The sequence below is a fragment of the Dipodomys ordii genome, unplaced genomic scaffold (genome assembly GCF_000151885.1).
Source record: "Dipodomys ordii isolate 6190 unplaced genomic scaffold, Dord_2.0 Scaffold42, whole genome shotgun sequence".
NCBI classification, from domain to species: Eukaryota; Metazoa; Chordata; class Mammalia; order Rodentia; family Heteromyidae; genus Dipodomys; species Dipodomys ordii.
Window position 1 is genome coordinate 3,645,780 of NW_012267258.1, and position 14,086 is coordinate 3,659,865.

Sequence of the window (14,086 nt, forward strand, 5' to 3'; positions counted from 1 at the left end):
GCTCCGGCCCCGCCGGGCAGCTCGCCGCTGTCACCCGCTCCCCGGGGTACCCCGGCACCCTTCCCACCGGCTTCCTTTGCCCAGCTCCGGTTCTGCCTGGCTGGGATTCTCTGAAATCTTACCCCGCTTCCCGGGGCGCGGTGACGGGAGGAGGGAAGAAGCCACCTCTCCTCTCCACCACCGCCCCCCCTCCGCCCAGCCCCGGCCGGCCCCGTCCCGCCTCGGCCACACCCCCGGCGGGGGGCCAAGAGGCTCTCACAGTGGTGTGTCCCGGTGTCCTTGGGCCGCTCTTTGTGTGTGTGTGTGTGTGTGTGTGTGTGTGCGCGCGCGCGCGCTTCTGTCCCACAGCACTGACTGCAAAAACTTCTCTGTCCGCAGATGCCTTTGCCAGCCTGATGCGTGAGAAAAAAAAGGTGGGAAAGGAAAATCCAAGAGAACCCAGACTCCGGTAGACATGGGATCGTCCTGGAACTAGAAGGAATCAGGTTAGGACTGCTCCCTTACCGAACAGCCCAGGTGCTGCTTCTGCCATGAACATCTTAGGAAATGCAAGCTGGGAATAGGTACCCAGCCCTGCAGAGGCTGAGGTTGTTGCTAGCCTTCCTGTCAGATGCAGCATGGGTCCACTGAGCTCTGCAGAAAGAGGCTTCCCATCAAGGGATTATTCTAACTGGGGAGATGGAGAAGTGGGTTTGAAACAGTGGTCCGGATGCTTTACTAGCCATAAAGACCTGGAGGAACATTTGCCATGAAAGCTAGAGAACATGGAATGAGGAATGGGAACCTCATGTGTTAAAAGTGAAGAGAATACAGGGGCTGGAATTAAGAGAAAAGAGCTAACATGGGTTTCCTTTTTATTGTAAATAATATGATTAATACTTATATGTATTAATAATTATTTCTTGGGAGCTTGAACTCAAGACCTAGGTGCTGTCGCTTAGCTTTTTTGCTCAAGGATGGTGCTCTACCACTTGAGCCACAGTTCCACTCTTGGCTTTTTGGTGGTTGGAGAGTAGAATTACAGACTTTCCTGTCTGGTTTGGCTTTAAACCATGTCTTCAGATCTCAGCCTTCTGAGTAGCTAGAATTAAAGGCATGAGCTATTGGTGCCCAGCTCCTTTTATTATTTTTTTGGGGGGGTCTGGTTGTGGGGCCTGAACTCTGGGCCTGGGCACTGTCCCTCAGCTCTTCAGCTCAAGGCTAGCGCTCTACCACTTGAGCCACAGCGCCACTTGCAGCTTTTTTCTTTTTGTTTCTGTGGTGCTGAGGAATCGAACTCAGGGCCTCATCCATTCAAGGCAAGCACTCTATTACTGAGCCACTCCCTTATTATTTCGTTATTGAGATTTTCCTTTTACATGAGAAGTCTCTGAAGAGGAAACCTCAGCTAAGATGCTTCCATGAGGCTGAAACCATCTCTGGACTTCTGAGATGACAAGAGAATTTCTTCAGTCTTTGCATTAGGCCTGGAATTCCTTCAGACCTCTTTTATTGAAGACAGGTATGCAAGGAAACAAATGACTTGGCAATGGTTATGCCCTATCCAGGTCTTTTGGGTTCTTGTAGATGTTATTGAGTGGATGGATCCGGGACCTGTTCTAACCTGTTCCTGGAAATCTTTTATGGGTTCAATTCTTGAGTGTTGAATAAGAAGCATAAAAATATGTTGCCAAGCGGAAAAAAAAATTCTGCATAATCTTAGACTCTTTCTCAAATAGTACCTGTCCTGCTCTACAAATGTCTGAAGAAAATAGAGTCCACAACTCAGTCTTATGTACTGTAGTATTATTAAGAATTTGTTCATCTAAACTCTCTTCCCTGTTGCAAGAGAGAAGTGAAAAGTCATTTCTTCTGTTTGATCAGTAGAGTGACATCCATCAATAACTCCACTCATCAGCCTTCTTCCTGAAACAAGAGAAAAGGGTGTCTGTTGTTTTTATCATTTCCATCTTGCTGAATTTCTTATCCCTTTCTTGACTTTACTTTCTTCCAAAGAACACTTGCTGGCTTCTCTGTACCTTTCTTTAAAATTGAATATATTTTTTCTAATGGGATATGGCTAGTGCCCGCCTGTCAAACAAATTTGTTCCTCTGTCTCAAAGCACTGGGCTGTTCATCCATCCTAGCTCAGGTTAGCAGCCCTACTCCTCCTTTACTATCCCTGTTCCAAGTTCTTTTTTCACTTTTTTTTCTGATGAAACTTTAGCTGTGTGCTGACCAACAACTTCTTTTATCTGCAAGGGCTGTTTCAGAGATTTATACCCGCTCTCTGAGTTACTGGTCTTTTACCATGTCTATAAAGGTTCTCCTGAGAATGACACATCATGTGTCTTTTTGTTGAGTGAGATACCATTTATTTCAGCATTACAATTTCTTTAAAAAGCTGTTCCTTTATGATACAGTACATCCCCTGGCCAAGATTTCTTCCTGTAGTAATTATCTCACTTTAATTGATGAGAATGTGATTTATGGCAGAAAATCTTATAAATGATCATGTCCATCTTTGTTGAGGGCAGTTCTGAGTGCATTCTTTCCTGTGTTGTTTCCAGTTTTATTACCTTTCTGTACTTTCAGTGGTTCTTTAAGGGAGTTTTCCCAGCCTTCAAGGATATTCTGTTTTTCCCTTGAGGTCCCAAAGTAACAGTGACTCTTATATAGCATTAACATTTCTCTTTCTTTTTTCCTTTCTTTCTTCCTTCTTTATTCCTGTCTCTCTCCCTCCTTCCTTCTACTTCTCTTTTTCTTTCTTCTTCCTTCTTTCCACTTATCTCTGTGTGTGCATGTGTGTGTGTGTGTGTGTATTGTGCACGTGTATGTGTGTGCGTGGTAGGGACTCAGGGCCTCATGCTTGCTTGGCTTTCTTGCTTTATCATTTGTGCCACACCTCTAGTTGGTTATTTTGGAGACAAATTCTCATGGACTTTTCTGCCTGGGCTGTCTTTGGGCTGCAGTCCTCTGAATCTTAGCTTTCTGAGTAGCTAGGATTACAATATAAGCCAATGGCTCACAGCTAGCACCTGCAGTTTCTTAGTTCCTCCAAGAAGCTTAAGTCAGGCTCAGTTGATTGGAACAGATCAGACTTTTAGAGCTCATCTTCCCTCAGTCTCCTCTTAACCTAGTTTCATATTTTATCCCTGGGGCTGATCTCTTTAACTTCTTTAGGAATATCACCCCTTTTCACTTTCATGGGATAGAGCTGTTATTGATTTCATTGCTTTCTTCCAGGTCACAAACTTTGACTGGCCACAAAAATGCTTTCAGAACAGACAACAGCCCTGGGGACAGGATGGGAGTCAATGAATGTACAACTGGATGGAGCAGCACCCCATGAAGAAAGGGGAAGCCCGGAAGAAGGGACATGGAGAACTGCACCAGGGCCACTGGAGCACCCATGTCACAACCTTGAAGAGGAGCCACAGTCCCTTCAAGAGAAAAGTGAGGATCCACAGCATGCATGGGAAGCACAGGGCATAGTCTCCTGATCTCTTTTCAAAAAGTAGGATTACAAAAAAAAAATCCATAAATTGTCACGGACAGAGCAGCAAACTCAATACTAGGACCAGTCCATTCTTCCCGGGTCCTTTTCTCAAATACAGAATAGGCTCTTGGCTCTCCGAACAATGTGACTGGACTGTTCCTGTTTCTTACATAATCACTGTTTCTACATTAGTAGTGTTAAATGTGGGAGAAGGAAGTGGTATCTGGACTGATTACTGTTGGAGAATACAGCCAGTAAGTTTCATTTGCTGAAAATTCCATTACATTCAAGTAATGTAAATTCAAACCACAGCTTATATACCTAAGAGCCACCTAGAACCCTCACAGAACATTTTGAGTGAAGGCCTCTTCATTTTTTTTTTTTTTTTGGTTGTGGGGCTTAGACTCTGGGCCCTGGGCGCTGTCCCTGAGCTCTTCAGCTCAAGGCTAGTGCTCTACCACTTGAGCCACAGTGCCACTTTCCTCTTCATTCTTATTTATGCTTATGGGCATAGATGTAGCAGAAGATGAGACCTTCATCTCCTGTAAAATGGGACTAAGGTACATATTGGAAAAGGATTCATAGTTCATCTCTAATGGCTCCTTTCTCCCCTCACCAGCTCAGTCTGCTTCCTGGGTTCCTGCAATTCCCCAGGAGGGGAGCACCGGAGACTGGGAAATGGCAGCTGCACTTCTTGCAGCCGGATCACAGGTGGGCTGTGTTTCCCTTGGCCTCTCCCAAGGTCTCATCACAAAGGTCCTTCTATAGCTTTGGCATCATTCCACTGATGTGTTAGTTCACATGTACACTGATGGTATGCTCATCTTATAATGGTACAGCTTCTATCCCTTTCCCAGGGGGCACATAAGACCCTTAGAGCTTTTGATGTGTGGCTGTGTTATCCACAGGTGGGATTTTTAAAGAACAATTGATTAGCTACCTTTAAGAAATAAATCTGAAGCCAAGTATGGTGTGGCATACTGATGGTCTGAGGCTAGTGTATGTGTCATAGTGTGAGCCTGTGTTGAAAAGTAAAACTAAACAAAAGACAAAAGAAATAGCAAAAAAGTAATGCTGCAAAGACTAGGAAAAGAGAACCTAAGAAAGTTTGGAAGAATATGAAAATGACAGAATTGTGAAAGTGATAAAGCATAAGAGAAGAGAAAAAGAAATCCCTAAAGAGACAGGTTAGTGAAGATTCAGAAGGGAATAGACTAGCCATGGAAAAGCAGTAATGCTTATAATCTGTACTTACACTTCCTGAGCCCTTGTCCCGTGTGCTCTTTTCAAGTGCTTTCCATAACTTTTTCTGAGAACAACTCAATCATCCCAATTTATAGTTAGAAAATCAGAGCAGAGACAAATTAAGATACCTGTACAACAGTATTCTGCCTCGATGTGCCGAAATGCATAGTCATTAGGTTCCAAAATCTAAACCCAATTTCCATATCACCATATTGTGTCACCAGAAAAGATAAGGCTGTAGCATAAGAGGGAGGTGGGAAAGAAAATTTTGTTTCTATCATTTTGTATTGCTAGGAAAGGAAAGGATAAGTGGAGGCAGGTGAAGATGATACAGACTTTCTTGGAATGAACAGAATGAGGCAGGTAAGAAGAGACTGAGTAGATACCTGTGGTTAGACATAGAGAGTGGTGAGCCTGTGGCTTCTCACTGTTGCACACAGCATTCCCCTCTCTCACTGCTTGACTCATTTCTCTCTTTTTATTTTACATTCTTTTATTATTATTATTATCTTTAAGTAGTCATACAAAGAAGTTCCCATTCTACAAAACAGTATATGAATACAAGGTGCCTGACAACATTTTGACTCATTTCTTTCTTCCTTTCCTCATCTTGCCTTTACCCAAACTGTGTGTCCTGTGCAGCAACCTGGGGAGTTATTTCCCTAGATCCTTTTGGCCCTCTCTCTTCTACTATCTCAGCCTTTCATACTGAGATCACATTTTCCATAAGGAACAGCTGCTGACAGATGATGCTCTGTTTCAGGGCCTGGTAACCATCAAGGATGTGTCACTGTGCTTCTCTCAGGAGGAGTGGCGGAGCCTGGACCCCTCTCAGACAGACTTTTATGGAGAATATGTCATGCAGGAAAATTGTGGAATAGTAGTCTCTCTGAGTAAGCATGACCTTCCTTAGTTACAGACAGGTTGTACCCTGGGAGGGAGGAGCCTTCTGCTTACGGCTCTTGGAAGTGTCTGCCTAGAGATCTTCTAGGGAAGGAGCCTTCTGCTTACGGCTCTTGGAAGTGTCTGCCTAGAGATCTTCTAGGGAATCTGTGTAGGCTTCCATCAGAGGAAGAACACCAGAATTACTTTAGAGAATGGTGGTGAGGGGTAACTCATAAAACAAACAAAAAACACACCTTAGTTGGGAATTGTGACCTTCTTACAGAGCAAAGAAAGGAACATCTGGATCTAGGTCCTTGGAAACTTGGGAACCATATAGGGGAAGATGGGGGTGCAGGGGTGAGACAGTTATAGTAAAACAAAAAAAAAGGACGTAACTAAGGTTATGACTAGCAAGGACTGGAAAGATTTGAGTGGAAGAGGTAAAAGAATTTGATTTTTCTAGGACAAAGAAAAGACACCTAACAGAATGGTAGGGGTCAGAAGGCTTGTTATTTGGCCTTATTTTACCTTGAGTATCAATGACTAAGCTAGGAAACAGTGTTTGTTTTTCTTTTCATAGACATAGAAGTACTGTTGAACTTACAGACATCTCTGTTTTCTTTTACTGTGGGCAGGATTTCCAATTCCCAAACTGGACATGCTTTCTCAACTAGAAGGAGGAGAAGAGCAATGGGTCCCTGATCCCCAGGACTTAGAGGAGCGAGATATACTGAAGGTCACATACACTGGTGAGGACCCAGAATAGACTTTCATTTCCTCTCTTGGGGGAATCCTCATTACATGTCCCTCTAATCAAAAGATTTCAGGATCCTATTCTTCCAAAAGGAAGACAGAATATCAGAAAGGGTCAGAGGGCAGGCACTGGAGTCATGGATTTGGGTTCTGGAATGTGCAGGTGGAACCTTAGGTTTCTTCATCTATAAGTTATTGTCAGAATTTAATATGTTAGCACATTAGAACAGTGGAATTATATGCCTAGCACAAAATAAGCACTTGGTAAATGTGATTGTTATTGTTGAAACTGTTGTTCCACCTCCTACTGGTTGCAGGGATGACTTCTCAATGTCTCTGGAATTGCTGACAGGTGGCCCCCAGCCAGTGATGATTGGAGCACATTCCTTCAGTCAGTCTCTACTTCTATACTTAGGCAGGAAGTTGGTGACTCATAGTAATGGACAGCCGTAAATGAACAGTAGTATATAAATAAAAAAATAGCATAAATTATTTACTGCGTGTTTATTGTGAGCAGACATTGTGCTATTGAAGTGTTGTTATTTCTGTTTTAAAGAAGAAATGAAGGCTAAGGAAAGTAAATGGAGTATCTACTACTCTGCTTTTAAGCCTAGGCTTTTGAAAACTTCTGTACCTATCACTCTATCTTGTACATTAATTACAAGATATTCTCTACTCCTTTAGGAGTGAGGTGGGGCATCTTACAACCTGTATGGCATCATGCATACTTGTGTCTTGGGTCCTGTGGGTAGTCTTTTGTCACTCCTCCTTTTAGGGTTTATATCTTCCCTTCTTCACAGGAGATGGAAGTGAACATGAGGGGGATACCCCTGAACTAGAAGCAGAGCCCCCGAGAATGCTATCCAGTGTGTCTGAAGATACTGTTCTCTGGAACCCGGAGCAGAATGAGAGCTGGGAATCCACACCCAGGAGCTCTAGAGGAATGCTCCTGGGCCCCCCTTTCCTCCAGGAAGAGAGCTTCTCAAACCTTTTGTGCAGCACAGAGATGGATTCCCTGTTAAGACCCCATACTTGCCCTCAGTGTGGGAAACAGTTTGTGTGGGGTTCCCACCTTGCCAGGCATCAGCAAACACACACCGGAGAGAGGCCTTATAGCTGCCTCAAGTGTGAGAAAAGCTTTGGGCGAAGACATCATCTGATCAGGCACCAGAAAACCCACCTTCACGACAAGCCCAGCAGGTGCTCTGAGTGTGGAAAGAATTTCCGATGCAGTGCCCATCTGGCCAGCCACCAGAGAGTGCATGCAGAAGGCAAAACCTGTAAGGGCCAAGAGGATGAAGAGGGCCCCGGGGCTCGGAAACGGCAGCGGGCCCCCCCAGTGCCAAAATGTCACGTGTGCACAGAATGTGGGAAGAGCTTTGGCCGAAGGCATCACCTCGTGAGACACTGGCTGACTCATACTGGGGAGAAACCCTTCCAGTGTCCTCGTTGTGAGAAGAGCTTTGGCCGGAAGCACCACCTGGACAGGCACCTGCTGACCCACCAGGGACAAAGTCCCCGGAGCACTTGGGACAGAGGGGCATCTGTCTTTTGAAATGTGTTTCCGCTGCAGCTATGATCAAGTCTTACCAGCCGGTGCTACCAGTAGTCACTGCCAGGGCTGCCCCTCTCCTGTACTCCCATGGCCAGATTTGTGAGCTCTGACCCTATGTTGTAGAGGGTGATATGCCAGCAGTGGATAGAGCACTTCTCACCAGTTCTGTGAGGTGACCATAAAAAACAGAGTTCTTTGGGCAAAATGTTGGGAAACTATGCATACTACAGGGGCTATTGTTTGACCTGAGCCTATTATCAAGGGTTCAGTGAAGCCAGCAGATAGGGGCTGAGGTCCATTCTTATTGGCTGAAGTCTATGTTATACGGGTGGTTAAATATTTTGTATATCACCCTTTTCTAATAATTATAATTATACCCTCTCTATATACAATGAGTATATAGAGAAAATCCATTTAACATAGCAGAGGCTCTGAGAACACCTGCAGCAAACTGCTTAGCTTCCATTAATGCAGTGTTTGCTAAATTTACCTGGCCTCCGTGTCCTTTCTGTTTCGTGTCCCACAGAACTGGTGACTTCATAAATATATTCCATTGAACACTGGATTAGAAAGTAATGAGGAAACAGGAAAGAGATAACGATCAGAGCCCCCATTTTTATCCACATGGAAGTTGGGGCAGATGTTATTCCTGTGTGGGTCTGCCATTCCTCTCCCATCATATGCAGGATACCTCTCACCCCTACCTGTTTACAAACCAAAACCAGTGATAGTTCACTCCCTTTTTCCTATTCCCTTCAGCACATACAGGTATCATCATGTGACAGTATTCAAAGATGGACCCTCTACACCCAAGTAATGCAGGCCCACACAGATGAAAAACCTTACCCCCTTGAACAGACCCCTCTCCTCTAGTCTGTCTTTATGTGTCTGTGTATATGTGTGCAGGGTCTTTGAAGAGAGCATGCTCAGTGAAAACTGTACAAGCTAGATTTTCTTGGGGTTGTGTTCTAGGGATGAGGTAGTAGGGCTTGTGTGTGTGGTTTTTGTTTCCTTTCAAGATAGGAAGTAATCTGCGTGATTAAAGAGGCCCCTAAGTAGAAATGGTCAAATGATGAGTTATGTACAAAGTTTTCTCTAGTATTTCTCAGATGCAGACAATTGTGGACTTATGTGTCAAAGTCTGAATCTCTGGGCTGACAATTGTTACCTGGGGGGGGAGAGAGAAAAAGAAGTTCAATGAGGTAAGCTGTGTCTTGTGGATTTCGGGCAAGGTGCATATATAGGTTTGTGCTGAGTGAGGTTTTCAGTCTTGTCTTGTTTTAAGTGCTGGGAAATTAGGACAGGAGTAACAGTGTTTGGAAATTGTTATCATACTATACTCTTGTTTGGATTTGGTTCTTTCTATGGGGGAAGAGTTATTTTTGAGGATCTCATTCTCTGAGAGTTTGAACTTGAAGGGAAAAGGCTGTTGGCTTCGTTTTTCAGCTGATGCAGGGCAATAAGCTTTCTGACTAGTTTCCCACCCAATTCTGGGAAACTGTTCACACCAAGACTCTTAAGTATAAGGCTTCTTATACTGGGGCTGATAGAAGTATTCTGGCATCTTGTTAGTTGATAAGTAGATTATTATTTCTATTTATTGATGATTTTAAATCCTAGGATTTAAAATCCATCTTGTATAGAAGAACAGTTTGGGGCTAGGGAATAAGAGAAGCAAAGAGGATAAAAGTGGAATGTTTTCTCTTTAGGTTCTTGTTTTTTCCCTAAGACACTTATGTCGCAAACGCAATTGAAGGAATTAGCCAGAAATGCAAGAGGAAGTGAATTGCATGAATCTCCTTTATTGACTGTTTCATATACTCAGGAATAACTGGGTGAATCACAGCTTCTCAGAATTCTGGGCTCAAATGGAGTAGAAAATGTGTTCATGTTGCTAACTGTGCTTCTTTCTTCTAGCACTCCAGCTCCTACCTCCCTCCAGCTATGGAGAGCAGCCTGCAATGCACTTGGCCTGGGATGTGTTTCTCTGGCCAGCCCTTTGCAAGCTGACTTTACCCTAGGTTCCAGAGACAGTGTTTTAGGATCAGTATTATGAGATGTCTATGGGAAGAAGTAAATATTGGATTTCAGTGTTAAAACTGAAAACAGCATTATACCCTTTGTTTTATTATCCTGCCTTAATACAGATCAGCTCTGTATTAGGCTATGTATAACAATGTTTTGGGTCACAGTCCCATTTGCAAATATGAAAGAAACTTGAAACCCACTGTCTTTTTTTCCTGTTAATGGGCCTTGAACTCAGAGCCTTGGACTCTTACTTGACTTTTTCACTCAAGGCTGGTGTTCTATCACCAGGGCCTTAGTGCCACTTCTGGCTTTTTGGAGATTAATTGGAGATACTAGTCTCACAGACTTCCCTGCCTACACTGGCTTTGAAACTTGATCCTCAGATCTCAAGCCTCCTGACTAGCTAGGATTATAGGCATGAGCCACTGGTGGCTGACCAGAAGCCTAATTTTGAAAAGCAGATGATGCAGTTCACTCAGTTTTGCATACACATGTAGCAAGTTTAGAGCCCATTCATGGAATCATTGAACTGAGGGTCAAAGAATGGAATTAGCCCTGACTCGGTATGGTTATTGTATATCTGTGTCAAAATTACAAGGCAAAGGTCACTAAATATTTACGGATGAATCTGCCAGATGAACAAAATATGAAGACAGAGTCTGATCTCTAATGACTAGAAGACATTGCTTACATTCTACTCTTCAGTTTTAAAGAAAGATCTGAGATGCTGACAAACCCAGCTCCTCATAAACTAGGGACTTGTGGGAAATGATATTCTATACTATTGGATTATACCTCTCACATAACTACATGTTAGCCTCCCAGATTTACTCTGACTTGGTGATTGTATAAATAGAAAGTGAAGCCTCAAAGTATTGGTACAGTTACAGAACCCAGCTGAAAGGCATCCTGGAGTCTAAGGGCCTTCTGTGGAAGGGGTGAGCCTTTGAGTCATTTCTTGTGTACTACTGTCTTCTCTACCTCGGTCCAACACCACCTCCCTTGAACAAATAATAAAAGAAGCAACAGCCATCAGATGTATATGAATAAATTTCAATGATCCCACGTGGATTCTACCTGAAATTTTCATCTTCTACTCAACTCCCTTTACTTTGATGAACACCCTTTCCTCTTTAAATAAAAAGCATCTCCATGTTTTCTCTAGACAAAATATCAAAAGGGAATCCTAAGTTTAGGAATCTACTATGCTTTTCTATTTGTGGAGACATACAAAAGAAACTCTAACATACAGTCTCTTGCATAGAATAGAAGAATGTAACACAAAGTATTAGCTCTCACCGAGGCTATTTACATCTTAAGCCTTGCTTTTTCCCTTGTTAAATGTGACCTCATGGGATAAAGAGGGAATAGTTTGAGACAAAGCTCCGTCCTTCCCAACACTTCTGCAATCAAACCACATTTTCCTGTTTCATCAAGTGCAAAAGACTCAGACCCAGAAGGACTAAAGACAGTTTTGTTCAACCTGTGTTCAGATGGGTTCCCAGAAGAGATCAGTGGAGCTCTCCAATAACCAAAAAGTGAACTCTATTCCCATAGGTTCCTCAGTGGAAGCTAGCAAAACTTCCTTCTAACCCCTTGTGTGCTATATCAGATGTGGTACTCAAAATGTGATTCTTAGAGACCTAGAAGCACTATTATGCTCCAGAAATGGGACAAATTAGTGAACCTTTGGCTGGGGGCGGGGTTGAATTTCATTTCAAACAGTGGCATATATCACACTCTTCAGATGGATCTCCACACTCCTGCTCTCAGTCTTTCCAGGCTAGTGCTCCATTCTATTCATGTTAGGTCATGAAAGAACTGGAGTTAGTTCCCAATTTCAGCAATGACCACTTTTATGATTGGCTGGGCTGGAGCTCTGCATATGAACACGGAGGACACATGTCCAGAAACCTGAATACACAGATGCAGACAACTCAAAGAATGTAAAATCTATTCAAGGAAATGTCCATCTTTTGATAGTTATCTGGTGCTTTTCCTATGTGTCTAAAATGTCCTGGAGACAGATGGAGTGAGTATTCAGCTCAATGGCAGACAGTAAGTAAAGGCCTTTTGTGTCAAGCCCTTAACAAACAAGATTTTCTGAATTCATAAGTAGATTAGGGGCCATGTGAGGGATCTGACAATTTCCTGTGTGCTATAGGCAAGAGCAGAAGGAACATCAGAGATCCCAAGGCTTGTCCAGTAGAACATGACACAAGGGCAAATCAAACCATACTCTGTTTACTAGGTAGAGGTAACCAATTAAGCCATAGTGCAAAAAAAAGTGCATTCTGCTTTGAAGATTCTATCCAGTGGAGGCTGGGAAAAAGGAACTGTCTTGAGGCCCTGGGTCAGCCTCCTCCAGTTCCTCTTCCAGGTACACCCATGGACAGACTAAAGGGACAATTGCAAACAAGCCCACAGAGGCTGGGATAGCTCTATTGAGCTGTAGAGTGCAGCTCCAGGCCTCAGGCTCTCTCTCTCTCCTACAAGTTCCATTTTCCAATGGGCAGCGCTCTTCCTCCGTTTTTCCTTGTCATATCTCCAAGTCTTTTTGTGTTTTTTTCTTCTTGTTGTTTTCTGGGGTTTTTTTTTTTGCTTGATTTTTGTTATTTTGCCTGAGCAATACTGGTTCTTCCCAGGGGCGTTTGTTCTCTGTATCTCCTTATGTTCTATAATCCTAGATTCTCTTTTCCAGCTTCTGGCTATGTCCATTCTATCATGAGTCCACTCAGCACCTATTCCCTCTCCCTCCTATCTTCTATCAGCTTTAAGCCTACTCATCTTGGGTCATTTCCCACTGCTTTTCCCCACATTCTTAGCTTGGCTGTAGTGCTTCAGCTGTCTCCTTCCTCCCTCTCTCTTTCTCTCGCTCTTCTACTCCCTCCCACACATAGTATATCCTTACCCTAGTGCCAGACCTATTTTCTTTTTCTGTTCCCTAAAGGCTCTTTTTCCCTGGGTGTTGCTTTTTTAAAAAAAAATTATTTTCTTGTAAAGATGCTCTACAGAGAGGTCACAGTTACATCAGTAATGTAATGAGTACATTTCTTGTTGTGCATTGTTATGGCCTCCTTTTCCTCCTACTATTGGTGTCTCTTTTAAAGTCATTTTGTACTTTCTTCCATTTAGTTTACTTGCTTCCTACCCTTGTGGCTCCTGAGAAGCAAATGGCCCCAATTCTACAAGCAGTGTTTTTGGTGCCTACTGCGTGCCAGCCACTGGCACATCCAGTGTGACCACAATCACTATTCTGTGAGAATTCCCTGGCCATCGCTCAACTGCCATGGTGTAGGACTTGGTCGCTGCATGCTTGCACCCCTCTTCCAGGGCATTTTGGGGTAAAGCCCACCAGTTACACAGCACTGCTGCTCCTACCAACTGACTTGTAAATGTTGGAAGACACAGTCAGCCCTCTGGTGTCAGAAAGTGAATAGACACACGAGATACGGGAGATTTCATCAAGCCATTTTGCTTCTGTACAGAAGGGTGGTCTGCCATTCTCTCCCCAGATCTAGGCAGGCACACTGGACAGGGTGGTCTAATGGATTTTTATTCCAACCCAAGGAGTTGTTCCTTCTCCTGGTTGCTAAGGAGTCAAGCTCACCATGTTTTGCAATTGGTCACCAAAGTGATAAAGTAATACAAGGAATCTAGAAAGTACTCTAACCATCAGTGAAAGGTCCCTACTGAAAGGAAGCTGTCCGTTTGGTGGCAAAGGCTTACATTCTTCTCATCAAAGCTAGCTGGGAATGGGCCTGAGAAATGGTTACAGATTACCTTCTAGACCACCTTGTTCTTTGGGTTAAAACATCCTAGGTCTGCAAAATCGATATGGTTCTTATCAGGACATTTGATTAACTTTGTTTGAAAATTTTGAGACAAATTGATTTTTTTGTTTCTTTTCAGATAGTTTCTGATGATTCTCTGGTTCTGTTGGCTTCCTTTTACCACTTTAAATACAGGGTAAGCCGGGTGCTGGTGGCTCACACCTGTAATCCTAGCTACTCAGGAGGCTGAGATCTGAGGATCGCGGTTCAAAGCCAGTTCAGGCAGGAAAGTCTGTGAGACTCTTATCTCCAATAAACCACTAGAAAACTGGAAGTGTTTGTGGCTCAAGCAGTAGAGTGCTCGCCTTG

At 43.5% G+C, this 14,086-nt stretch overlaps 1 protein-coding gene across 1 annotated transcript; it reads left to right on the forward strand.

The window, feature by feature from the left end:
• Positions 1–416: 416 nt before the first annotated feature.
• On the forward strand, positions 417–7,916 carry Znf641 (zinc finger protein 641). Its single transcript, XM_013018772.1, has 6 exons — positions 417–485; positions 3,226–3,435; positions 4,098–4,189; positions 5,487–5,616; positions 6,244–6,357; positions 7,162–7,916. The coding sequence occupies exons 2-6, from the start codon at positions 3,252–3,254 to the stop codon at positions 7,914–7,916; spliced, it is 1,275 nt and encodes a 424-aa protein (XP_012874226.1). The 5' UTR covers positions 417–485; positions 3,226–3,251.
• Positions 7,917–14,086: the final 6,170 nt, after the last annotated feature.

Excerpts from the sequence above, each read along its gene's own strand:
- Znf641 (XM_013018772.1), top strand. The coding sequence starts at position 3,252 with ATGCTTTCAGAACAGACAACAGCCCTGGGGACAGGATGGGAGTCAATG. Across the intron at positions 4,190-5,486 it reads TTCTTGCAGCCGGATCACAG|GGCCTGGTAACCATCAAGGA; the intron begins GTGGGCTGTGTT and ends GCTCTGTTTCAG. Across the intron at positions 6,358-7,161 it reads ACTGAAGGTCACATACACTG|GAGATGGAAGTGAACATGAG; the intron begins GTGAGGACCCAG and ends CCTTCTTCACAG.